At 41.4% G+C, this 27970-nt stretch overlaps 1 protein-coding gene and 1 long non-coding RNA gene across 2 annotated transcripts; one reads left to right on the top strand and one right to left on the bottom strand.

The window, feature by feature from the left end:
* LOC124639396 (fatty acid synthase-like) lies at positions 1-26953 on the top strand. Its single transcript, XM_047176733.1, has 37 exons — positions 1-113; positions 676-879; positions 958-1074; positions 1161-1339; positions 1949-2091; positions 2315-2518; positions 2646-2832; positions 2981-3143; positions 3227-3396; positions 3583-3734; positions 3807-3990; positions 12392-12540; positions 12718-12899; positions 13044-13163; positions 13854-13963; positions 14176-14366; positions 14457-14611; positions 14717-14980; positions 15053-15164; positions 15248-15487; positions 15626-16072; positions 16623-16769; positions 16875-16987; positions 17310-17460; positions 18020-18224; positions 18544-18656; positions 19210-19374; positions 19860-20032; positions 20850-21002; positions 21079-21285; positions 21535-21646; positions 22973-23114; positions 24054-24204; positions 24464-24611; positions 25905-26081; positions 26167-26269; positions 26345-26953. Exons 2-37 carry the CDS (start codon positions 689-691, stop codon positions 26932-26934), a joined length of 6510 nt encoding a protein of 2169 aa, XP_047032689.1. The 5' UTR covers positions 1-113; positions 676-688; the 3' UTR covers positions 26935-26953.
* LOC124639397 lies at positions 24091-26024 on the bottom strand. The gene is made up of 2 exons (XR_006985464.1): positions 25938-26024; positions 24091-24321 (listed from the first exon to the last, which is right to left on the bottom strand). It is a non-coding gene; the product is annotated as an uncharacterized LOC124639397 (long non-coding RNA).
* Positions 26954-27970: the final 1017 nt, after the last annotated feature.

The following is a 27970-nucleotide window of genomic DNA, read 5'->3' on the forward strand; positions in this document are numbered from 1 at the left end:
AACCCAGATGATCTTTTCGGCAAGAAGATCGGTGTTTACATCGGCTCATGTTTCTCTGAAGCTGAAAAGACTTGCTTCTATGAAGCTTCTTCTAGGACTTTCAATCTATCTGGGTAAGTGAGTTTTATGATAGATTAAATTGCTCCTCTTGAGCGGCTCGGTCAAATAAGCCTCGTCTGAGAGGCTTTTGCGATGAGAGTGTTTTGGATGGCACGTTAAACTGTAGGTCCCGGCTGTCATTGAACATCTTTGGCAGCCGTTACAGGTAGTCAGAAGCCAGTTAATCTGACACCAGTCTAACCAAGGGGTATTGGATTGCCCGGGTAACTGGGTTGAGGAGGTCGGATAGGTAGTCGCTTCTTGTAAAGCGCTGGTACCCAGCTGAATCCGGTTAGACTGGAACCCGACCCCAACATAGTTGGGAAAAGGCTCCGAGGATGATGATGGATGATGAATACAATATTTATAATGAATTATATTTTGGTGAAGTTATCTATAGCTCTATAGCTAAGCTATTGCCGAGTAGCACAGGCTACACTACACATATTTTGTCCAGGTACGGGAAGAAGTTCACTTATGCGGGTGAAACCGCGGAAAACAGAAAACAGGTAGGTAATCACTTATAAAATAATTTCACTGCTTGACTTCATCAACTATGTTTGTTCTGTTAATCAGGTGTAGTAAAACAATGTTTGCGAATCGTATCTCGTACTGGCTGAACGCGAAGGGTCCGTCCATGTCTATCGACGAGGCGTGCTGCAGCTCCACCGCGGCGCTAGAGCAAGCTTACCTCGCCATGAGTCGCGGCGAGTGCGAGGCTGCTATCGTCGGAGGCGCCTTCTTGTGCCTGCATCCGCAGTCCTCAGTGCACTATGGAAGGTAATATCTATGCCGATTGCTAATTCAATATGCCGTGTTAATTTTATACTCATTAAATATCCAATATTCTTGTTGCAGGATTATAAATCTTTGCCAGGATGGTAAAACCAAGTCTTTTGATGAGAATGCTGATGGATGCGCTATATCTGAAGCTATCAATGTACTTTTTCTGCAGAAAGCTAAAGACGCTTTAAGGTTAACAATACACACTCAATTTTACTGGATAAAAATCTACATGCATCACCTTTTATGCGTCAATTCTATTAATTCATCTGTTACAGAATTTACGCCGACGTATTGCACGTTAAGTCGGAGTTTACGGGTCTGCTGCCTGGGGAGACAGGTCCTCGATACGGGTTCTACCGAGACGTTGACAAAACCAAGAACTTTATCAAAACGTTCTACGAGGAAGCTAAAGTACCCGCGCAAGCTATCGAATACGTCGAAGCCTTCGGCTGTGGTTAGTAATTAACTATCATCCTCCGAGCCTTTTCCCAATCATGTTGGGGTCGGCTTCCAGTCTAACCGGATTCAGCTGAGTACCAGTGCTTTACAAGAAGCGACTGCCTATCTGACCTCCTCAACCCAGTATCCCGGGCAACCCGATACCCCTTGGTTAGACTGGTGTCAGACTCACTGGCTTCTGACTACCCGTAACGACTGCCAAGGATGTTCAATGACAGCCGGGACCTACAGTTTAACGTGCCATCCGAAACACAGCCAATGGTGTCTAAGATATACTTAGAAAGTACATACAAACTTAGAAAAGTTGCATTGGTACTTGCCTGACCTGGGATCGAACCCGCGCCCTCGTACTTGAGGTTGGTCCTTTACCCACTAGGCCACCACGACTCTTAGGTTAGTTAGTAATTAACTAAATATTTGAAAAACTTTGTGGCAAAAAGGAACAGTTGTTTTCTTTTCCTTCTAAATAAGAGAACAATATCTATCGAAGTCCATACAGAAATACAGATTTATTTTAGCCTCTCTTTAATTTAAAACCCTTATACCTACTTATGTGGATATTGTTCAACTGTACCTGTAAACAGTTTTTATAATTAATTGGCAGCTTTACCGGAGGTTGATAAAATTGAGTTGCAAGCCATTGAAGAGGTGTTCTGCAAGGACAGAGAGGATCCTCTGCTAGTTGGCAGCGTTATGTCCAACGTCGGCTACAATGAAGCTGCTTCTGGAATCACCGCCATCACAAAGGTACACATACATGCATACATACAGGTATAATTATTCCATATACTATTCAAAGGTACTAGAAAACTAGGTATGTTCAAATTAAACATAATTTGAATTCCATACTATTAATTAACTTCTTTTGTGTCGCGGGTTCTGCGTATGGATGAATTCACGCTAAACCAGTTGATCGACAATTCACAAATTGTATGACATGGAAAATTCCAAGAATAAAACCTATTGTCAGGTGTTGCTGGGATACCACTACGGTAAACTAGCAGCCAACCTGCATTGTGGCAGTCCGCGGCAGGACGTGGCAACACTGCGTGACGGACGCATCCGCGTGGTCACCGAGCACGAGGGGTTCAGGCGCAGCCTCGTCGCTGTCAACGGACTGTCCGTCACCGGCGTCAACTCACATGTACTGCTTAATGGCCACTACAAACCTAAGGTACTGAAAAATACATCATGTTTTAATAATAGCACAAATAATTATAGAAAAAAATTACAACTCTCAGAAACGTCAAAAGGACCACATTTTTATTTCCAGAAATGAATGCACTGGTTTTATTTTTCAGGATCCCACTCGATACAAGTCCAGTATACCATACCTAGTGACAATATCAGGGAGACATGAGGCTGCCGTGAAGTTTGTTCTGGATAATCTGAAGGCAAACCCCATAGACCCCGAGCAGCTGAGGCTGCTCCACAATGCGCATCAATCAAAAACTACGGGACACTTGGGCAGAGGATTCACAATTCTACGTGAGTTCTTTATCGCAAGATTTGTTTTTAATAATACGAGGACTAATGTTTTTTTTGTCCAAACCTGTATCTGTATCTCATATTTATATAAGCTGTTGATAAACAGTTATTACTTATTAATTTATTTATGAGTTTCTAATTTCATTAGAGACTGATGAGAAACAGAAAACTGTGAGTCTGCGTGAGCAGGCCGAGTACTTCGACGATGCTCGCAGACCGCTGTGGTTCGTGTACAGCGGGATGGGCTCACAGTGGCCCGGCATGGGTGCGCAACTCATGCGTATACCTATCTTCGCTGCTGCTATAGAACGGTATTGTAAACATTAGAGGAACATAAAACAACAAACCTAATGCTCTACTATAATTATTACAAATAACTATTTATTCATTACAGATGCAGAAAAGTATTGCAATCTAAAGGACTCGATATTGTTGAAATCATTACATCAACCGATGAAAAGACTTTTGACAACATATTACACTCTTTTGTGGGAATAGCTGCCATTCAGATTGGTCTCACTGATATCCTTCGAGAGCTGGGACTTGTCCCCGACGGAATTATTGGTAAAAGCTTCTCAACGTTAATTTCTTTATAAGCAAGCTTCTATATTGGTTTATATACAGTGTTCTAGCCCATTGTTGGCCACGGCGCGGCGACTGTCACTGTGTATATATACATACATATATACTATGTATAACTATATATATACATACACATATACTTATACATAGTCACTATTGTGTAACCAGGTCACAGCGTGGGTGAGCTGGGATGCTCGTACGCCGACGGCTGTCTGACGGCGGAGGAGATGATACTGTCCGCCTACAGCCGCGGCCTGGTGTCGCTCGAGACTCCCTTCATACGCGGCTCCATGGCCGCCATCGGTCTGGGATACGAACAGGTGATCTTATCTTATTTTCATTCACTTCTAATGTGTAATAATTATAATTTAGTATTACTATTTTATTTTTAGATCTCTCCAATGTGCCCTCCTGAAATCCAAGTAGCTTGTCACAATGGACCTGAGTCCAGCACTATTTCGGGACCCGCTGACAAGATGCGCGAGTTTGTCGCGGAGTTGACGGCTAAAGGAATTTTCGCTAAAGAAGTTCCATGCTCCAACATAGCATATCACTCACGTTATATAGCTAATGCTGGTGAGTTCAGACAACATTTGCAAAAGTCAACCAGTTACATGGGTGTAGCCACACTGGGGCAAGCTGGGGCACTTGCCCCACCCTGGGCCCTGGCACTTATAGGCTATAAGGTGTCTGATTAAACAAGTTTTTTTTACTAACTCTAATTAACAACATCAACAACATAATATGTTCAACATGATAGTACATATTATGTACTATCCGTAAGTTATTGCACAAAAAAATTGTCGACTTTGAAAAGAGCGCGATCGAAACAAAATGCAGGCTCGAGTTCCCGAACGTGCGCGGTGCGCGCGTCATTTGAAAGCGAGCCGTATTCCCTAAAAGAATAGGTGCTATGTGGCGAAGCGAGCTGAGCCATTCATCTAATCCAAAAAATAATGCATTGAAGGAGATGGAACTGGTAGATGTGATCAAAATTTCGGAAATGCAATTTTATCCTAGTGTAAAAACCGCGCTCGCTATTTTGCTTGCCCAGCCATGTACGACCTGTCCAATAGAACGATCGTTTAGCACAGTGGTTCTTAACCGGTGGTCCGTGGACCACTGTTGGTCCCTGGAGGCATTCCGAGTGGTCCGCGAAGCTTAGCTGCGCGACGTTGCTATACGTTATCTAACTTTATTTTTATCGACTTATCTATGCGAGCGAGGGGGTTTTCGTAGGGATGTAAATCGGGTGTGTCGTACCTAGTCCCCCCATTCATGAAAATGTATATTTGTGTGACATTTTACGTAGTTTTGGGTTTTGAGTCTTAAAAAAAAAAAAAAAAATCACGCTCGCTTCGCTCGCGTTTTCAGAAACTATATGCCCTTTTTTTGCATTTGTCAACAAACAAAATTTAAGTACGTTTGGGCTAGGGCATGCAATTTCGGTAAAACAAAAATTACCGGTAAAAATTCGGTAATAAAATGTAACGACGATAGCTCAGCAGGTGGAGTAAATAATACTAGTGGACTGTATAACATGTAAATACGTATAATGACTTTAAATATAACAATATAGTACAATTAAGCAAATAAGAATTAAAGTAGTAAGAACGCGTGGGCGCGGCCGGTGCGCATAAGCAAGATTTGACCTCTGGACTCGGCGCATACGCGGCGAGCCGTTGCACCACGACGTCACAGTCGCCCCCACTTGTCGTGGACGCGGTTGAAGCGAGTGGGACGACTCAACATACTCCCCCCGTTGAAGTGTCTTCAACAGCAGTGGCGACGGGTAACGGGCAAATAGTGTTGAACGCTCGCCGAATGACACCCTTACGTGTGCGGATGTCGGCGACTCGTGCAATGCCGTCTCTACCAGGAAGCACCTTAACGATCCGTCCTAAAAGCCATAACAGAGGAGGTGAGCTTTATCCTTAATGACGACAAGGGTTCCTTCTGTAAGTTCCCCTGACGATCGGAGCCATTTGGTTCGTTGTTGGAGCCACAAAATGTACTCATGTGAGAAGCGTGACCAGAAATGTTGCTTTAAACATTCGATGCGACGGAACCGCTGCAAGTTGTTCTCGTGAGCGTTCTGGACCTGTGGGTGAGGCAACAAGATGAGCGATCGTCCAATAAGGAAGTGGGCAGGCGTCAAGGGAATAAGGTCGGAAAGGTCATCGGAAAGTGGAGTTAAGGGCCTGGAATTTAAGATAGCTTCTACTTGAATTAAACATGTTGCCATCTCTTCAAACGTTAAATTCGTTAAGCCAAGGATGCGTCTAAGATGGTGTTTCGTTGACTTAACCGCGGATTCCCACAAGCCACCAAAGCAGTGGCGAGGCGTCCTTATAAGCCGATTCCCATCGGCTTCCCTTTCGAATTTCAAGAAAGAAGCATAGGTATAAGTTATAATATAGGTATAGGTATAATTAATATAATCATTTAAACCACACAATTTAAATATGTAGGCATAACAAAACGCCTACCACCGTAAAAAAATTGTCTATAAATTACTTGAAACATTTTGCTCCTACTAAACAAGCCGCGGCTTCCTCCTCCATACAAAACTACGCTTGCGTGACGTCATCCACGCCGCGCCGCGCGATGTTCGCGGCATATGGGCGAGCGGTAAGCCGGCTCACGGAGCGGCTTCCAGCCAATCAAAACTCGCGAGTGAACGAGAAAGAACGCGTCAAGAGTAGAGTAGCTATATCTGTCTAGAGCTCTCAAACATGTAAACAAACAAATCAGACAAATTCACTCTCACTGTTCTTATTTTGTTTTAGATAATATCATTAACAATTTGTTCTTTGTAGTACTTAATTGAATTTATTAGTGTGCGTATCATTTGGAAATAACATAGTTCGTGTGTGTACAATATTTTATGTTAGTTTAAGTGTTGTTACATTATGTCAACATAGATGGCGTTGTGCATTTTTATGCAAATCCTGAATCGCGGTGTTAAGATTCTCCGCGATTTAATGACCCTACTTGGGAATTTATAATTTTTTGTATTCGCCAACTGTATAATCTTGATTAAGTAGTTGGCAGTATCATTACTCCCTACTAATCCCCGCGATCGCACTGTGACCTGGTACTCAGTACGAGTACAGTGTGTGTAGTGAAAATAGAGAGACCTACGTTGAAATGAGTTATTTATTTTGATACGTAGACAGTTTGCATCAGGTTTCTTTTTAGTGTACCTACTTTTAAAACTTAACTAGGATAGCATTTATCGCATTACACTGTTTTCCGACAGATTATTAACTTTAAGAAGGAACTTATTTTTCAAGGTTAAGTTTTGAGAATAAAAACGTGTTATAAAACTCGGGCACGCCGCTCGGGTGAATTACCTACCAATAATACGTCAATATTAAAATTACTAACGTCCTGACGGATTTATGAAACATATACCTACGATAAATATCAATGGCTAACAGGCCGTTGTAAATTAAATACTTAAAATGTATTGTTTCTAGTGCCAACTTTTCGCAGATTCTAGTAGTTATAGTTCGGCCATTCAGAGAATGCGTTCCTGACACGTCGCGATTGAACTGACGACGTAACTACATTCATTGATTATTGATATAATAATGTTGTTTTAATGCTCCTCAATTGTTAAAACGGTAAACAACCAGCAAAAATATTTTTATCGTAACTGCAACGCCATTGCAAAGTTACGTCGTCAGTTCAATCGCGACGTGTCAGGAACGCATTCTCTGAATGGCCGAACTATAATATACCTAACTAAAGATAATAAAGTTTTATAGATATTAATAATCTGCCGAATTCCTCGAGAAAACATGTTCAAACTATCAGTCTCTCAGTCAGTGCTAAAAGGTGGACTGAGAAATTACCTCTATTACCTCTCCCCCCCATCCCTGAGTACTCCCCCCCCAGTTTTTTTTTTGCTGCGGCTTCCCTATTTCATTAAACCACCCTTCGCCACTGCACCAAAGTGTGGAGTGTAAGCGGGTATGAACGAGAAGTTGATACCAGGATCAATAACACTTAACCCTAAGTCTTGTGAGAGCAGGCTAGCCAGCTCGTTGAAAGCACCAACGAATGTCGTGCCATTGTCGGAGAAGATGTTGCGTGGCTTCCCCCTGCGAGCAATAAAGCGGTTCATGGCAGCCAGAAAAGCCTCCTTTGTTAAGTCGGATACAAGTTCAAGATGGACGGCTCTCGTGGCTAAACACACAAACACACATATAAAGCACTTGATAAGTCTGCATCCTCTACCCTTACGGTCAGCTATCATGATGGGCCCAGCGTAGTCAACACCGGAATCTAGAAATGGGAATTCTAAGTGCAGACGCTGCTCAGGAAGGTTGCCCATGATAGGCTGTACGGTACTGGCCTTAATTTTGCAACACTTCACGCATTGATGAGTCACCCTTTTCGCTAAGGATTTCCCACCAATGGGATAATAATGGTGACGAATGGTTGTAAGAAGCAATTGAGGTCCAGGATGTAAAAGTCGTAGGTGATACATGTCAATCACCTTTCTACATCTCGAGTTGTCTTACTTTCCACAGCGCAGGTGAATGTGTCGGATGCTGAAGGCAACGTTCATACTGCACGAATCCTGCTGGATAACGGGAGTACGACTAACCTTATGTCACAGGAGTTGGCTCGTAAACTTAACATTTCCACCTATACAGTCGAGTCTAAGGTAACAGGCATTAATGATCAATCCTCTTATTGTACACAAGGTTGTTCGATTTCATTAAAGTCAGTCAATAGTGAATATGACATCGATATTGATTGCTATGTCGTGTCCAAAATTTCATCGTGTGTACCAAATACATATATTGATGTGCACAATATAAATATACCTACCAATATAGTCCTGGCTGACCCTCAGTTTTACGTTCCATCTTCTATAGATATTCTTGTAGGTGCTGAAGTCTTTTGGAACGTTTTAGGTACTAGCCGTATAGACTTAGGTAAATCCATGCCTACTTTATTTGAGTCCAAATTGGGATGGCTGTTATCAGGAGTCATCAAGAAATCAAATTCTTCTTCTCATTTATGTTTGCTGGCTGATACTTTGCAGGCAGACTTAAACCGTTTTTCTAAGCCAGACTCAGTTTCAGCAAAACATACACTCACGCGTGAAGAGCGTTCTTGTGAGGAATTATCTTTGAAGTCCACTTACCGTGATGCGGATGGACGCTTCGTAATTAGCATACCACTTAAGGAATCTCCTGACATATTGGGTGATTCCTATAACATGGCTAAGCGCCGCTTAGCATTACCCTACACATTAGGGCTGAACTGGAGGTGCTCATCACATACCTTTTCTTTCTCCATGTCAAATGCAACTTCCAGTAACATTGCCACAAAACGTAAGATTTTGTCTGTCATTGCTCAGATCTTTGATTCTATTGGCTTGGTCGTTCCTTGCATAGTGGAAGCCAAGATAATCATGCAGCAACTGTGGCTGCTAAAGTGTTCCTGGGATGAGCCAGTTCCCGAACATATTCAGCATCCACGGGACAGCTTTCAAAATAGCTTACCTTTTTTAAATGATTTTAGGATGCGTCGGTGGATCACGTGTGAATCATCATCTTCTGTGCAGTTGCAGGTGTTTACCGACGCATCTGAAAGGGCGTATGGTGCTTGTTTGCATGTCCGCAGCGTATCGCTTAGTGGTGAGGTTCACATACACCTTCTTACTGCTACAAGCAAATTAGCGCCGGTCAAGTCAACGACCATCCCCCGACTCGAACTTTGTGCTGCGTTGTTGAGTTCGAGATTATACGTAAAGGTACGTCAGTCACTTACACTACATATTGACGGCGTCTATTTCTGGTGTGATTCCACCATAGTCTTGGGTTGGTTGTCCGCCTCACCCACGCAACTTAAGACCTTCGTTCGCCATCGTGTCTCTGAAATTCAGGAAACTGCGGAGGGTAGAACTTGGCGTTACGTTCCGTCACAAAAAAACCCCGCAGACCTCGCTTCGCGTGGACTCAGAGCAGATAAGCTACTTTCTTCTTCGCTATGGTGGTCGGGACCACAATTTTTATTCAAGGATTCATCTACTTGGCCTCAATTTCCTGAATCGCATCAACCCACTCAAAATCTACCAGAAACAGTAACTTCTTCTTTTCTTCTTTTCATACCTTCAATCATAACGACAATATCATTTCTAAATTATTTACAACATTTAATAAAATACAACGTTTTACCGCATACTTACTTTTCATTAACATTAAAATTAAAAAACAAACAGTTTGTCCTGGTCCACTTACATCTAAAGAGTTGAATAGTGCATTACACATTATATGTATTAAGATTTTGCCAACAGGAGTCATTTCCTTCGTGTTGGAGTTGTAACAATTCCTTTTATGATTACAATATATTAAACACTATTCTTTAAGCAACTAAACATATTATTTGTAAATTCTTATTTGACATGTATCACCTACGACTTTTACATCTTTTACCGAAATTGCTTCTTACAACACTTCGTCACCATTCACCCATCATGATAGCTGACCGTAGGGACTTATCAAGTGCTTTACATGTGTGTTTGTGTGTTTAGCCACGAGGGCCGTCCATCTTGAACCTTTATCCGGCTCGAAGGACCATATGTAACGACGATAGCTCAGCAGGTGGAGTAAATAATACTAGTGGACTGTATAACATGTAAATACGTATAATGACTTTAAATATAACAATATAGTACAATTAAGCAAATAAGAATTAAAGTAGTAAGAACGCGTGGGCGCGGCCGGTGCGCATAAGCAAGATTTGACCTCTGGACTCGGCGCATACGCGGCGAGCCGTTGCACCACGACGTCACAGTCGCCCCCACTTGTCGTGGACGCGGTTGAAGCGAGTGGGACGACTCAACATAAAAATATTTTTACCGGTAAACCGGTAAAACGGTAATTTTTGTAATTTTTTTAAAATGTGATATTATAACAATAAGATTGGGTAGTCTTAAAGCAAAAACTAAATAAATATGCAAAGTATAAGGTGGTAAACGTTTTTTGTGTCGTGGGCCGTAACAAAAAACATGTCAGTAACATCCGTACGCGATGTCGCCGACAAAATGCAAGAAAAACGGCTGCGATGGTACGGACATGTAAAAAGGAGTGACACCTGAGGACATCGGCAGTGTGAATGTGATACTCAATCTCAATATACCCGGTCAAAGGCGCAAAGGCAGGCCGAAACCGTGGTGGTTGTGTGTCGTAATGAATGACATGAAAATCTGCGAACTCGAAGAGGAAGATGTCTATTCAGGAGGATAGAGCGAAGTTGGAGAAGGAAGATACGGAAAGCCGACCCCGTCACAAGACGGGATAAACGCTAAGAATTACCGTAAAAAATATACTTTTCATTGAAGGGAAAGCCCTTTTTTATGGTAAATCATCAAATGACAGACTCTTTCTGTCTAAAACCCATGTTTTTTAGTAGGTGTTTTATGGACCAGGGTAGCGGTAACTCTTTCGAACAATCCCGCGGCCCCGGCAGGCCTTGGCCCTGCTGGGCCCCACTGGGTTTGCTGACATCTCCCTGAGGAGCCTGTGGAACAACGCGCGCCACTGACACGGGTCTGTTGTCTATGCAGACGGTGGAACGATGAGCCACCCGAACTCACCGCCCACAGACCGACGCCTACGGTGGCCGGGAGTCGTCTCTCGACCCTTGGCGCCCTTGGTGTCTTCCTGGTCCACTACAGCGGCTGGGATGAGAGGTGCTACTCGCAGTCGCTCCGCCGTCTCCTTCTCGAGCATGACTGCTTCGCAGAAGGGGCGACGGCTTCCCATTCCCTCTAGCTCCGGACCATGGCTTGAACCAGGGAAGGACGCGAAAGGTCACCGCTGCCTATTGCCTCGACGACAACACCGCGGTACCCTTCCCAGGCAGTGCACACCTGGACTGTGTGCTCCACCGTGTCCTCAGAGCTGTCCACATGGTGGTGAAGTAAAAGCCCTTGCTCAGTAAGGTCATAGAGTAGGTAAAATAAGCAATAAGCATTTGTACCTTGTATGAGCTGACAGCTATGAGGAAAAACAGAATAACCGAATGAATACAATTTGTTTAGATTTTATAAATTAAGATGAGAAAGAAGATTTGTATCTAACCTAGAGATAGTTAAGGACACACAAGTTTACTTTTCCAAAAAACAGCAACTATAACACTCTTACAATACGTAATGTATACAACATTACATTATATTCAGGCTACATAACAAAGATTTGACGTTAAATGAACAATTGCTATATTTTATCAGAAAGACGTAAAAACCGGTAAATTACCGGTTTCATATTATTTTTACCGGTAATTTAAAACTCGCAAAAATGGGCGATTTACCGGTAAAAACGAAACCGGTTAACCGGTATTGCATGCCCTAGTTTGGGCTAAATTTTACGTAATATTTGGTCTAAGTCCGATAAAAATTTCACGCTCGCTTCGCTCGCGTATTCAAAAACTATGTGCTCTTATTTTTGCATTTGTCAACGAACAAAAAGTTAAGTACGTTTGAGCTAAATTTTACGTAACATTTGGTTTAAGTTCGATAAAAATTTCACGCTCGCTTCGCTCGCGTATTCAGAAACTATATGCCCTTTTTTTTGCATTTGTCAACAAACAAAAAGTTAAGTACCTACGTTTGGGCTAAATTTTACGTAATATTTGGTTTAAGTCCGATAAAAATTTCGAGCTCGCTTCGCTCGCGTATTCAGAAACTATATGCCCTTACTTTTAGCTTTTGTCCTGTGTGTGATTGTTTATTTTCTGTACCTGAAAATAGAGGTAAACCTCTCAAATTAAGAGATTAACAAGTTTGAGATTAACGGCTCAAGATACAAAAAATCGGAGTGCCCCCGCCCTCCCCCGGGGGATTTGACTGCTGCCCCACCCTGAGCCCAAAGCTGGCTACGCCCATGACCAATTATATGTAGTTGTGCACTTTTTCAGAGACATTTAAGACGAGTTTTTTTATAACTAACAGGACCGAAGTTGCTCAAGTATTTATCCGAGGTGATCAAGGATCCGAAGCCTCGCAGCGAACGCTGGCTGTCGACGTCAGTTCCGGAGGAGAAGTGGGATGAGCCGCCAGCGAAGCTCTGTTCTGCTGAATATCATACCAACAACTTGCTCGTGAGTAGTGTACACTGGGATTATATGTTTACCTACTTTTAGATACACATCCCTATTCACTTTATAATGCAATGACTAATATGTATGTTGAAGTGCTCGTAGATTGGGTTTTAAGATTAAAGGAAATCGTAAGTATGTAATTTCCGTTTTCAAAAATTGTTTTGAGACACCTTGCAGAGTCCGGTGCTATTCGAGGAGACCTCTCGACTGATCCCCGACAACGCGGTGCTGGTGGAGGTGGCGCCGCACGGGCTGCTGCAGGCCATCCTCAAGCGCTCGCTGCCGAGCTGCAAGAACATCGCGCTCACCAGGAGGAAGCACAATGATAACGCCTTCTTAGTACTCGAAGCTATCGGCAAGTGAGTAAACTGTTGTAAGGTCACGGTGTAAGACATAAAATTACATTTCGTCTACCTGATCGTGAAATACGTGTGATCCTACCTTGCGATTGGTTGAATTTCTTTCATTTGTCTGCTATTGTAATTAAAAAGCCTATTTTTCAGATTGTTTATGGAAGGATACAATCCCAAAGTTCACGTTCTGTATCCAAAAGTTGAGTTGCCGGTGTCCACGGGAACACCATTTTTATCTCATCTCGTCAAATGGGCATATGTTGAGAAATGGTGAGTATTAATGGTAATATAATAACAATAACTGCAGGTTGGTAATCTGGTTAGGTTCGGTTCTGGATGGATTTAACGTTGATAAAAATCAGATATTTGCGATTTATTTTATTATTAGGAAAAATATAACTTTCAGAATAAAATGATTCTAATATTGATTGCTAGTAGTGGTGGCCTAGTGGGTAAAGAACCAACCTTTCAAGTATGAGGGCGTGGGTTCGATTCCAGGTCAGGCAAGAACCAATGCAACTTTTCTAAGTTTGTATGTACTTTCTAAGTATATACACATCAAGGACTGTGTTTCGGATGGCACGTTAAACTGTAGGTCCCGGCTGTCATTGAACATCGCTGGCAGTCGTTACGGGTAGTCAGAAGCCAGTAAGTCTGACACTGGCCTAACCAAGGGTAATGATATTGAGTTGAGGGGGTCAGATAGGGCAATCGCTCCTTGAAAAGCACTGGTATTTAGCTGCATCCGGTTACACCGGTTGGAAGCCGACCCCAACATAGTTGGGAAAATGCTCGGGAGACGAAGAATAAAATAATTTCAATCTTACCTTAATACAAACTTTGTGTCACATTGCAATACACAGATGCGGTAAAAAAACAAAAGTTTATCAAGAGTCCATTTTTTACGTTTTTTTCTGTCGGTGATTTTTAAATGTAATAATACCTAACATTCTTTTTTAGGTCGATTCCCATTTATAATTCAACTAACAGAACGACAGCAGCTTCCTGCAACTACGTGACTTCCCTTCAGGATGATGATAACGCTTACTTGCAAGGACACGTAATAAGAGGTAAGTGAGCACTGTGCGTCTTTATTTTCGGTCCCGTTGGACCAGACGCAACAGATATACGTTAAGCAGAGACAGCTAGCATACGTTGGGTCGGTTGACCTGTACGGCTGTTGAATTCAGAACCAGCTAATTATATGTATACATAAGACGAATTCAGAAGCTCTAAACCCGTTTATGAAAAGAATCATAATGATAAATGCATCCATCCACAGGGCAAACGTTATTTCCGTATGCTGCTACCCTGGTGTTGGTGTGGGATGTGTTCTGTATGACTGCCGGCGAGCCGAAGAAGCAGCAGTCGGTGGAGTTCACTGACCTGCATCTGATCTCGCAGCCGATATTACACGACCAGCGACAGCTTCGACTAAACCTGTCTCTCCAGAGAGGAACTGGCAGATTTGAGGTATCAGCAGTACATCCTATCAATTTATCCAAACTTTTGTTGGTAAAACAATAACTTTTGTTAAAACTTAATAATAATATCGCTTCACAGGTTTTGAATGAGGATTCTCGAGTCATCAGTGGTGGTATAAAAATATTTGATACTGAAAAATCAAAACCAAATTATGACAGCGATACCACATTAAATATAGAGCTCACGCAAGATGATATTTATCGTTTATTGAGTGAAAGAGATTACTCGTACAGGTAATAAAAATAATTGCTTTTATAAATAATTTATTATGAGCTCTTATTCTCATTGAAACTAAAAGAAAGGTAAAACTAAATGACTTGCATTGTGTTCTCGCACAGCGGTGAGTTCCGCAGCATCGAGGGGTGTGACAGCGCGCTAAGCGCGGCGGCGCTGGCGTGGCGCGACAACTGGGTGACGTTCCTCGACGGCTTGCTGCAGCTCAACATGCTGCGCCAGCCGCACCGCGCCGTCACGGTGCCCACGCACATCAGGAGCATCTCCATCGATGTCGACCAGCATGCTAAATGTGTGAAACAGTCTGCTGTTTCGGACTTCAAAGTTTCATTAAAAGCTGATGTCTCTGATCAGTACTACAATACGAAGTAAGAATAGATCTTGAAATCAGGTATTTCATTTTCTCCAAACAATATCTTGACATGCTCACTTGTTTACAGGTGCGGAGGAGTCATAATACATAACGTAAAATATGAAAAACTGCCTCTCTTGAAAAATAAAGAAATGGTTCTAAAGTCTCTGAATTTTATACCTTTCAAAACAGAAATAGATGTAAGTATCTGTAAAGCATCGAAGTTGGCAAACTATAATGAAAGAAATAAGATATAACTAACTATTACTTTGTGTTGTTGCAGGCGTCATCTTCTCTTGAAGTTCACCTGCAAATTGTGGCGGAAAATTTGAGTAAAACAAATCTCAATGCAGTTGGAATAGTTAACGAACTAATCGAAATTGATAATGCTCTGAAGAAAATTTCTAGCCTCAATATTAAATACTCGGAAATAAGCCGAGCTTCTGCAATAAAACAACAAGAGAACTTGGAACTAAAAGATGTTGATATAGTGCTCGTACAAAACCTATCAACTGATGATGAAGTAAGTAAAAATCAAAACTTGACTTTGGTTTATGGTTTTCAAAATATGAAATCAAGCAAATTATAAAATGTATATATTATGTCAAATTATAAGAAAAACCTAAGAGCATAACTTTATAGGCTTTTCCTAATTTCACAGTTGTGTCAGTTACTGCATCGTACTTTGCAACGAGACCAGTTCATAGTGAGCGAGGAGGACACGTTCGGAGGTCGCGCGCGCCCCTCGTCTCTGTACCGCGTGGTCTCCGCGCACAGAATAGTTCGCGACGGCAAGAAGCAGCAGTCGCAGCTGCAGCTGAGCCGCTGGGGAGCTGCCACGCCTGTCGCCACAACCACCACCACAGTGCGATCCCAAGCCGACATCCCGTACCTTATCTCAACACGCAATAACCTGTCCGCGGGACATCGCCTGTTGATCATAGCGCCGTACCCCTCACTGCCAGGACTCAAAGAACTTGTGAGCGGTTGGCGTAAACAAGATAACGGTAACAAGATCCAGCTGATCATGGTCGGCAAAGAGAGCATGGATAGCTTCTACTGCAGCGACGTACCAGATGTTGAACTGGCATATAACGTTGTGTACAATGTAAGAATGTCTACATGTTTGCTTTCCATATAAAATATATTCTTATCGAGTTATCACGTAGCAAGTGTCAGAGTTTTCTCAAATCGAGGAAGCAAAAAATTTACAAAATTAATGATCTGGGCTCGTTCTTAAATCCACAAACTTTATAAAACACAAGAACAGTGCAAATAAAAACATTTGACACGGCTCTAGAAGTTGTAAATAAAACAATTTCAAGAGTTTTATTTTCTCCCTTTCAGTGTTTTTTGAATTTGATTTATTTTAAGTGTTTTAATGAACTTGGGTCACTTGTACCACAATAGTTATTGTTTTTTATATGAGTTGATGAAGTTATTGTTTGCGTGAGTACTCCGCGAGTGCAGTCCTCAGTCTACATCCTGAGAAGGATTCTGTTGGAGTTGCTTGAGTAGAAGCGTGAGCGTCTTTTGTTTTTAAAGATCACAATCTTTAAAAACAAAAGATCTTGCTTATCTACTGTTTTTAAGCAGCAGGCAAATGAACACGGTAGACAACTCTTGTTTCACATATGATTTATATTTTATATTTTTAGAACCAATGGGGAGGGGAGTACTATACCTCTTTGGTAGACTCTGCGCCTGTAAGCAATGTGACTTTACAATGCAACCAGTTCGGTGATTTTGATTCACTCTCGTGGGTCGAAGCGACAGAGAATAACGAACCAGGACTCAAAGTCAAGGTATATCTTCAATTAAAAAAATTTACTCAGAAATTGATTGATCGATTTTCAGCTTTTGAATAGGTAATTATATTGGACGGTTGTTACAAGAAAATATTATTTCAGGTTCACTACGCTGGTATTAGTTATAATGACATCAAGAAGGCTGGTGGAGCGTTGTCATTTGGACAAAACGTTATAAATGACTACGGAATGGATTTCAGTGGGACCACGGAAAGGTAAGTAATATGGAAGAAGTAATATTTTGACTCTCTACATTAAAAACGTTACCACGTCAGAAAGTAACACCAAGGTTTTTTCTAGTAATCATGCTAAGAAACAGTGATTTACCATGATGCAACTATTGTTATAAATAGGTACTTATGAGTACATATCCTACACTAACGCACTAAAGCCAAAGGCGATGAAACCATTAAGTACCACAGTTTATTTAATTGCATTACTAAAGAGAACGTCTTCTATAACTGCAATAGGAGCTTACTATTCGGGAACATGAAAAATTATTCTCCAAGAAGAATTTATTTAATTTTCTTGTAATAGTGGTGTTCGCGTGATGGGCTTGGTGCGAGGTGGAGCAGCCAGCAGCGTGGTGCGCGCGCAGTCGCAGCTGCTGTGGCCCGTGCCGGTACACTGGAGCCTCGAGGACGCCGCCACCGTGCCGCTCGCCTACGCGCACGCCTTCTACTGTCTCGTGAGTGATGTCCTCCTAGCCTCCTGTTCTCATTTATGGAGATTAGCCAACTACGCAGGACATATTTTAGTGCTAGCATTTGCGCTGACACAGGTGCACTCACTATTCCTTCACTCTTATAACCCGATGGGACGGCAATCCGACTCGACCGGAGAGAGATCAGGCGCAGGACCAAAATTTTCGTGCTCTCCGATGCACGGGTGTATCAATCACTAACTTCCAGGCTCTGGGCTGCTTTGTGAAAGTTTCTAAAATCCACAAAGCGATTTCGGCCCGACCCGGGAATCGAACCCGAGACTAGCTAGACCAACGAGACAGTATACCTGTATCGACGAGGGTTTTCCTTTGCACAGTTTTCAACCAACTACCAAAGAACTACATTTTATACCTAGTGATCTGACTTCGAAAGTTTTTTTTTTATTATGCTTTCATTTTTTTTATAAATTAATTTTCTTAAAAAACGGTAGCTCTGAAAAATCAAGGGCACGCGTCGGTAAAAAAAAAATTTCAACAACCGACCGATATCAGAAACTTAATTTATCTCTCCATGTGTTTCAAGGGAATTAAGTTATACAAAACAAGTTACATGCATAAGTTATGCAAGAAGCTGCAACCCCATACAACTGTGTTGGTGCACGGAGGAGCCGGGACCTTAGGTCAAGCTGTCTTGTCAATCGTACTGGCTCACGGCTGCCAAGTATACACTACCGTTAGTGATATAAAGAAGAAACGATTCCTACTCAAACTGTTCCCAGGATTGAAAGGTACGAGTTACATATTGCAAATACCAAGTGTAAAGTGAAATACTAAAGTCACATGTCTGAACGGTGAACTTCCTTTTATTTCTTGCTTTAAATGTATTTTTTTTAAAGAAAATCCGTCGCTATATTTTTTTTAAACATCTATAGGGATATTATTATGTAAAGTTTGGTTTCTTTGCCTACCTTATTTGTCTTTGAACGTTAATATTTCAAATTGTTTCATTTACTTATTAATATTCTTGCTATTCCTACATGGATTGACATTTTGAGGGTGAGTTTTTATATTGTATCTACATACTTCCTTTATAATTTTCTTTTTCAGCTGAACACATTGGCAATTCTCGTGATGTTAGTTTCCAAGACATGGTCCTCCATGGTACAAAAGGAGAAGGATGTGATATCATTATAAGCTCAGTGAAAAGAGACTTGACAAAAGTTTGTGTTTTCAATATTATTAATTTGATGTTACGTTATGTATGTGTTGTATCTGGCTTTTTCATAACCTCTTGTCATACTGGGGTAGGGCTGCCATCTCGAATTTCGTCAAACCCGGACAAACATTAAAAAAAAACCCGGACATTTGGCGTAAATCGCATTTTTTCCCCGAACGAGTACGATTTTTTTTAAACAATATAATACCTAATTTGTAATCCGTTTACTATTAACATATACTTAAATTCAATGAGGTGCTTCTTTCATGAAAAGTGTCCGGGTTTTCCCCGGACACTTCTTGAAACCCCGCCCGGACGGCCCCCGGACGGCCTCCAAACGAGGACAAATCCGGGGAAACCCGGACGGATGGCAGCCCTATACTGGGGGAACTTCTTGTCATACCCGGACAGCATATACCTAATATAAGTCACTTGGGGATAGTGCAGCTTCTCAACAGTGAATTTTAAGTATTTAATAGTAAAGGCAACAACAAAAAAATATATTAGCACAGATTTAGATTTGTTACATCTCTCTCTGTAATGCTTCATTTTCACAGGTATCTCTTTGTTGTCTTGCATCTAACGGAGTATTTTTTGATGTGTCACGACTTCATAACCAAGAAGACGATTTTCAGTTCGGACTATTTAATCTCACTAAAAGAAGGACATATAGTACTGTCGATTTCACAACAATTTTTGAAAGTGATAACAAAGATATTAAGGTAAGTAATAATAAAATAATTATTTAAAAGCATAATATATAATAATAATTATTTATAACTTCAATGGGGACTAAGGATCCGTTCAGTTCAGACAGACCTGCTCGGAGAGGAGAGCAAATTCTTAACACGTTGAAAATAGAGTAGGTACTTAGTATTGCTGTACTGTACTTAGTACTGAGCTTTTGTCAGTACCTACATAAGAGGAGTACTTAAGAAGGATACATAAGAAAGTTCATAAGAGAGTACATAAGAAAAGTATGTAAGAGGAGTACATAAGGGGAGTATATAAGAGAGTTCATAATAGAATACGTAAGAAATAAGAGAGTACATACTACAGTAAATAAGATAGTTCATAAGCGAGTACATAAGAGGAGTATATCGGGTGTGTCGTACCTAATCATATTGCTAAGAAAAATTGACGTTTTTGTTGTCGGTGTACTTGGAGGCTAGATGATGTTACATAATTATCGTTTTCTACACGTCAGGCTTTGCAGCGCATGATAAGTGAGGGCATCCGTGCGGGGTACGTGCGTCCGCTGTCGCGCGTGACGTACGCGCCGCACGAGGCCGCGCGCGCGTTCCGTCTGCTGGCCGCCAGCCGACACCGCGGCAGGGTGCTGCTCAGGATGCACGAACAACTGCCGCCAGCACAGCCTAGGTACGTAGTGTAGTAAACTATCTTCTTCAGTGTGATTAGAACGTAGAAACATTTCCTACGTAAGTTGTTCACCAAAGCTCAGGCAGTACTTAGCTATCGGTCTGTTTTGGCTCCCGTATCTTTAGTCTATGACGACAGATCCCCTTTTAGCTAAACAAGTTTTTTGGCTTTGCATTCGATTACAATGTAACTTTTTCCGGTTAAAATATCCATACCTAGTTGCAAAGCCTTTAGGATGGGTACAAACAAACGAGAGGCCTGCCGTTAGGCGGGCAATGGCCGGTGAGGGACTGGACGCCATAAATTCCTAGACTCCCTTCACTCAGGCGAGGTTGGAGTGCCACTGGGCCTTTTTAGTGGGTAGGTATACCGGGAATTTCTGTGCCGGGGAGTTCCACATACCCCTCTCCCGTCTCCCGATGGGAAGGGCATGCGTAATAGCATTTTTTACCCAACGACAAACAAAAAGGTACATTACAAACAAAAATAGTGTTCTCTTTTTACGCATATATACCTACATATTAGGTATCTAGTATATAGCCTATGAATCCGCCTAGGCGGGTCCGAAAGCTAAACATGCCTATAAAGGCACGGTAGTAGTTAAATAATTGGATCTGTTAAACAACACAATCGAATCAATATGATTTTTATAAACAAGGGAGGAAGTTCTCAGGTGGTGAAAACGGGTGTACCTAGGTACCTAACGGATTTTTTTGTGGTTTTGATATATCAAAATGATACCTAATTTTCGACATACCTGCTACATATCTCAATGAAACTTATTCAGTGTAGACATCATTACCCGTATATGTTTCAGATTGAAGTGCTCTGCTGATGGTTGTCATCTAATAATAAGCAACGATGAAACATTCGGCTTGCTGCTAGGCGACAGACTCGTACAACGAGGAGCTAAAAAGCTTTGTTTACATTTCAAGAATATATCATTAAATTACCTTCGGTTAAAACTACGGTAAATTTATCTATTGTCTTCCTTAGTTGTACAAAAAATCAGGATGAACTATCTAAATAAGTTATATTTTACTCAGATCTTGGCAGAAGTTAGACGTGAAAGTGGAAGTAATGTCGAACGAGTTATCAAAGGAGTCGGACATCTCCGCAGTGGTCAGTAACGCCCAGCGCCTCGGCCCAGTGGAAGGAGTTTACGTCACGCTAGCAGACAATCAGCAACACATTGACGAAACTAAACTCAACACTTTGGACTTAGTATCGAGGAAGTTATGTAAAGATATCAAGTGAGTATTCTACGCCATATTAATCTCTTTTGGTTAGGATTATATTGTGTTCCTTCAAATGATAAATAGATACACAAATTCGGGGGTCTATTGCCTTGAAACGAGCATAAATCTAGAATTTGCCAGTAGCAAGGAAATTCTAACAAGGAATTCTGTCTCAATTTTTTTTGCACATTCAATGCAAATTCTTTATTTCCATGAAATGGCTGACCTTTCTGTTTTTTTTTTAATCCATTATTATTTTTACAGATACTTTGCGATATTGAACACCGGTACTAATACTATTGGAAAGGACGTGATCCTTGGTCGAGTACATAACAACTTGCCTGCAACAATGTTATCGATGCCTGAAATAAACCTCGTGAGTACCTACATTGAATTCAGCTCACATGATTCAGCCTCAGGTATTTTAAGAATTGGCTTGAATAAGCTCCGGTGATATGGTCGAGCAAAGTCATCACCAACCAACTACAAAGTCTTTTTTGTCTAGGATCATTCGCTCTTTATAATAGGCATGATGACTGAAAAAAAAATAATTTAGATAACGCTAAAATAATGTACACGTATTTTTTACATTTTCTCACTAACTAAAATCAACTAAGATAACACGATAAAATGTTGTGTTACGTCAGGTCACGTCTGACTACCATACAGACGTGACGTTACGAGCCCCCACTCTCGATCTTTGTTGCGTTACCTATATCTTAATACTTAAATATTTAATGTTTTGTTAAAGTAAGGAAATAGGTACCTGTGTGTCTAACATTTTTAGCCAGTCTAAAATGCGGACTAATTAGAATCATTATTTTTCAACCCAGGCATCATGCCTATTGATGATGATGCCCTCCTAGCCAATTATCGGCTACGGGGGCTGTTCTCATATAAGGAGATTAGCTAACTACGTAGGACATATTAAAGTGCACAAGAATTTGCGCAGACACAGGTGCACTCACTTTTCTTTCACTCTCATAGCCCGACAGGACGGCAATCCGACACGATTGGAGAGAGATCAGGCGCAGGACCGACATTTACGAGCTCCGGGAGTATCAATCACTAATTTCCAGGCTTCGTGCTGCTTTGTATATGTTTTGAAAACCCACAAAGCGATTTCGGCCCGACCCGGGAATCAAACCCTCGTGCTCAGCAGCCGCGCTTGTGACAGCTAAACCAACGAGGCAATTAAAACATACCTATAACGACAGACCTGGGGCCCGATTCTGCTAAGTTAATACTTCCAAAATTGAATAGAAATTGAATCCCAATAGCAGTTTTAACCTTAGCGGGCATTCTGCTAATATAGATAAGACCAATCGTATTCCAACGACATTCGATTGGTCGTCGATTAATGGGCCGCTATTTAGTCTATGGGTAGAGATAACTATATACAATCTTTTGCAAAAGAGTTTATTATTAATTATATAATTATGGTATCACAGAAACGGATAAAAACGTTTATCTAAAAGAAAAAATAGCGGAATGCCGCATACGCTTCAATCGTAATTGAGTCGTGATTGGATCTCAGTCGCATGTGAATCGTATGTCTCTTAAGTAAAATAGCAAAATCGTGCCCGTCAGTTGCTTCTACAAAAACTTGATGAAATAATACAAAATCATTGATATTTAATTTCTTAAACGCTAATAATTATTCAAAACGAATGAATAAAGAAGGTACCTACTCTTTTCACAGGAATCTAATAACGAGGTGGTATTGTATCGAGGTGCGGTTGACCTGACCGAGAAAGCTCTGCGTGGAATACAGCACGTGCTTCTTGCGAGCACCGTTTCTGAACACCAAACTTCGCTTATACAAAAAATCGTTGCTCTTGCAGGTATTTTATCTTATCCTAAAATTAACTGTACAAGGTACCATAGGTAATAAAAAAACACATTAAGTTTTTTGAAATTCACCTCACTTCTGTATATTTGCAGACTTTCGATTATTCTTCCCCTCTTTCACCATCCACGACCTGAACGGCTCAACCGATTTTCATCAAACGTGCCTCGTCTTGTCTGAACAGGTTGCCAGATACAGATAGGTACTTCAGTTCCGGGACAATTCGAGGATTACGAAAAAAATATTAAAAATAAAAACCTATATGTTTTGCCTTTGTTCAGAATTCGCAAGTTTGAAGTCTGTTTTTGCAGTCCTTGCAGGTAAAACATTTGCGAAATCTGGGCTCACTTCTTAAGAACAAACAATTGTAATGATTTTATAAAGAGAGATTTTTGAGGTTCGGCGGGGACAAAAAGGAACTATACGATAACGGACTGTAAGATGTAATTCCTGGACACGGGACAAGACACGTAATTCCGGGACAATACCGGATTTCCCGGCCATCTGGCAACCCTACCCTACGCTCGGGAGCTATGATACCACAGACAGACAGACATGTAGCACTAGCATCTCTCTTTTTCGCCTAACATGTTGTAGACTTACAGGAAATGACGGTCACGATGACGATTAACAGTTTGTCATTATGAAAGGAAAAAAATACGTACCTACCTACCTATAATGATAGATGAACATCAATGACCAAGAGAGAGATCAGGCAGGGGACCGACATAAACGTGCTCTTCGATACACGGGTGAATCGATCACCAACTTCTAGACTACGGGCTGATTTGTGAAAGTTTATAAAACTCACAAAGCTATTTCAGCCCGACCCGGGAATCGAACCCGAGACCTCAGTCATAGCATAGAAATCGAGCGACCATTAGACCAACGAGGCAGTCGAGATAAACATTAACAGAGACAAACATGTTTACAGGGACGCCTATCAAGCAGACACTGGAAAAGAATACAACTTTGGAAGAATTGGGCGTATTTAATGACAAAATACAAGAAATATCTCAATATTTGAAATTAACTTATAATATTGTGTTCGACGAAAACAAAATACCTTTCTTGACAGTTGAGACGTAAGTATTTCCTTGAATAGCTAATTATCATGGCTTTGACGGCTTCGCCCTCGTATCGTAAAAACTACTTACATACCGGGACAAAATATACTATAGGCAGGTATAAGGCACTAGTACCTGCAAAAAAAGAAAAATGGTTTCTTATAACATACTTAGATAAATTAATTTTATGCTTACATTAGTTCTACTGTAGTTTGCATGTGGTGATTGCAGAATTAACTAAGAGAATATGTAATTAATAATTTTATTTTCTTTTAAGGATACAACAAATAGAAAATTCAATCACCAAACCAGAATTCAAAGATGAGAAGGGCTTGTCTACCTTCTTTACGTATGTGGACGGAGATGAACTTGTCGCAACGACAGACTTCGTTTGTTTGCCCAGCCTTGTCAACAATTCTTCGATGGTAAATATTCATCCTATTTTAATGGCTATAAATTATAAATTTAAAAAAACCCCCGACCCAAAAAAAGTACGCAATTAGTATGACAAAAGGTTAAAAACGCTAAACCCTATAAAAAGCAAAAAATAACTTTTAACACTACGTAAGTACCAACTAAAGCATGTCAGACTAAACTAAATTTTGTCGTGTCGGGGGACCGCTCTAATTTATTAGCCTAACGTTAGAAGTAATTAAGTATATACTACTTATAACTGTATATAATTTTGTTTTATACGAATGTTGTAATTAGGTAGGTATCATTTGATTTATGTAAGTGTTTTTGAAGGTAAAAAGCGGTCCCCCGACACGTCATAATTTAGTTTAGTCTGACATGCTTTAGTTGGTACTTACGTAGTGTTAAAAGTTATTTTTTGCTTTTTATAGGGTTTAGCGTTTTTAACCTTTTGTCATACTATATAATTGCGTACTTTTTTTGGGTCGGGGGTTTTTTTAAATTTATAATTTAATTTTATTTCATGCTTTTTGAAGGAGCTCCTTAATTTTTTCTTCTTTCAGTTAATTTCTTTTATTTTAAGATGGGGTCGCTCTATGCGATCTCGGACAAAGGATGCTGTTTAACAATCCTCATAACATACTGGCTCTGGGAGAATTGCACAGATTGAGGAAACATAAACCTTTGGTCATTCTAGATTTTCAGCGAAGATATAAATCGGTTTATCCGTTTCATTCCGGCATTCCAGGGTTTCATCCGCCACATCCCATTTCCAGTATCAGGTTCTCGTCAATTGAAGAGAACTAGTCAAGACAAATTCAACGAGCCCAAACTCGATGGGTTTACTAAAAGGCAGTTCAGGGTTACGTCTCCTACCTTCGTGCCCTAACAGCAGACCAGCTCGGTGGTTCCAGAAGACATTAGTGTTTCAAATTTCAGATCCCACACATGCTTGCAAGTAAACTGAGCGTGTAACATTCTTCTCACACCTAACAAACGAGCTGATGACCTTGAAGACCTGAACCGATTTCCACCAAACATAGCTAAGAACACTCCCGAATGACACTCCTTTTAAACAAAAAAAACCGCATTACAATCGGATCATCCGTTTGGGAGCTACGATGCCACATACACACACACACACACACACAGACACGTCAAACTTATAACACCCCGTCGTTTTTGCGTCGGGGGTTAAAAATTAAGTTATTGTGGATGTTACTGTCAGGTCATACATAAATACATGAATTTGAATTTTGTTCTTTCCTTAACATTATTGTTTGTTTTATTCCTATCTCTTACAGAGAGACGATGAATTCGACGCAACCCAAACCTACCTGTGCATAGTGCCGGGCATGGAGGGACATCACGAGCGGTTCCGGCTGCTGTGCGAGCGCCTCAAGCTGCCCGCCATTGTACTGCAGCCGGGGCTCGACCACCCTCGTGAGACTATGCAAGAGACCGCTAAGCGATTCGTTGACGTATGTAATTCTCTTTTCCCGAACTTACTTGGACTTGTAAAAATTGGTTTCGAGTTACACTTTTATAAACATCATTTAATTTCAGGTCCTCTTGAAGAAGATGCAATTACAAAATAACTTCTACCTCTTAGGCTACGAAACAGGAATCGCGATAGCATTGGAGATGGTGGCTCTTTTGGAAGACCGAGGTAAGAGATCAGATTAATTTTCTCAAAGCATAATTTGTACTTATTAAAAGGAGTATTAATAAATATGTATTACAGGTTTGACGGGCACACTATATTGCATCGGATTCGCACCAGACGAGCTCAAGGTGGAGTTGGACGAGCAGTTGTCGGAGTTTGCGAGCGAAGAGGAGCTGCAGAACTCCGTGGCGCGGCACATGTTCACTCTGATGGCGGGCGGCGACGCTCGCGGGCTGGGCGGGCTGCAGGCAGCTCGCACGTGGGCGCAGAAGGTGGAGTTGTGCGTGCGCACTCTGCTGGGGCGCGTGCCGCACTCGGCGCAGTACGCGCGCGCGCTGCTGGAGACGGCGCTGTCGCGCATCCAGCGCGCGCGCGCCCACGTGCCGCGCGTGCGGGCGCTGCGCTCGCGCCTGGTGCTGCTGCGCGCCGCCGCCGCGCGCCCACAGCCGCCCGCGCGCGCGCTGCAGCAGCACTCGGAGCGCCCGCTGCGAGTGCACCAGCTAACCTCACCACTAGCACACGCCACCGCAGACTTGCAGTGCGCCGCCGTCATCAACAGATACCTGCACCCCGACATACTGCAACACTTCCACAATAAGAATATTTGTAATACATATCTTCTCAATCCTGGTTCCGTCTCTATGTCTCTCGATGGTCCTGACCAATAAAGACTTTTTAAATTTCTAATTTCTTTCTATCTCTTTTTTCCATTTTCCAGTATTATTTTTTAAACATTTAACAATATAAAATAGTTTTAGATGTCAATCCTCCTTATAGTCCCCAGGCCGGCGAACAAATTTTTTTTTGATACATATACATTTAAGACTTTGTGAGTGCCTTCCTTACGATGAGTCCGACAAACTTTTCGAATGCGCAAATTTTGGTGCCGCTGCGTTTTTTAATGCTTGACTCCTGAAATTGTCGATATGACGTCACTATGGCTCTTCGTACATACACGTTTCATCTTTTGAGATTCGTTTAATAAAGTTAACTAGAGAATGGTGGTCAACTTGTCCGATAAAGATCGTGCTGCGTTTGGAGTGTCCACCATCCTGAAAATGTCGATATGACGACACTATGACTCTTCGTACATACCTGTTTCATTTTTTGAGATTCGTTTAACAAAGTTAACTAGAAAATGGTGGTCAACTTGTCCGATAAAGATCGTGCTGCGTTTGGAGTGTCCACCATCCTGAAAATGTCGGTATGACGTCACTACGACTCTTCGTACATACCTGTTTCATTTTTTGAGATTTGTTTATAGTGCAGTCATTGAAGCATTATTGCTACGATTTTTTTTACTGTGAACCGATTTGCATGAAATTTTGGAACTAGGTTCATCTTACCCTTAACCTTAAAAGTGAATATGATTTGAACTCCGCCACCCCCCCCTGGGGGTGGTTGCCACCCCTTCTTTGGGGTGAATATTTTTTTTGCAAAATAACCTCGTATATCGATAGAAGACCTAATTTTAAGCAAAAGTTGTCTTTAACCGACTTCCCAAAAAGGAGGAGGTTATCAATTCGGCCGGTATATTTTTTTTTTTTTTTTTTTTTTCTATGTATGTACATCGATTACTCCGAGGTTTATAGACCGATTTACGTGATTCTTTTTTTGTTCGACTCGGAATAGCTGCCAGTTGGTCCCATAGTCATCAGGTCAGGATCTGATGATGGAAACCCTGAGAAATCGAGGGCAACCTTC

This window comes from Helicoverpa zea, chromosome 19 (assembly GCF_022581195.2).
Source record: "Helicoverpa zea isolate HzStark_Cry1AcR chromosome 19, ilHelZeax1.1, whole genome shotgun sequence".
Taxonomy (NCBI): domain Eukaryota; kingdom Metazoa; phylum Arthropoda; class Insecta; order Lepidoptera; family Noctuidae; genus Helicoverpa; species Helicoverpa zea.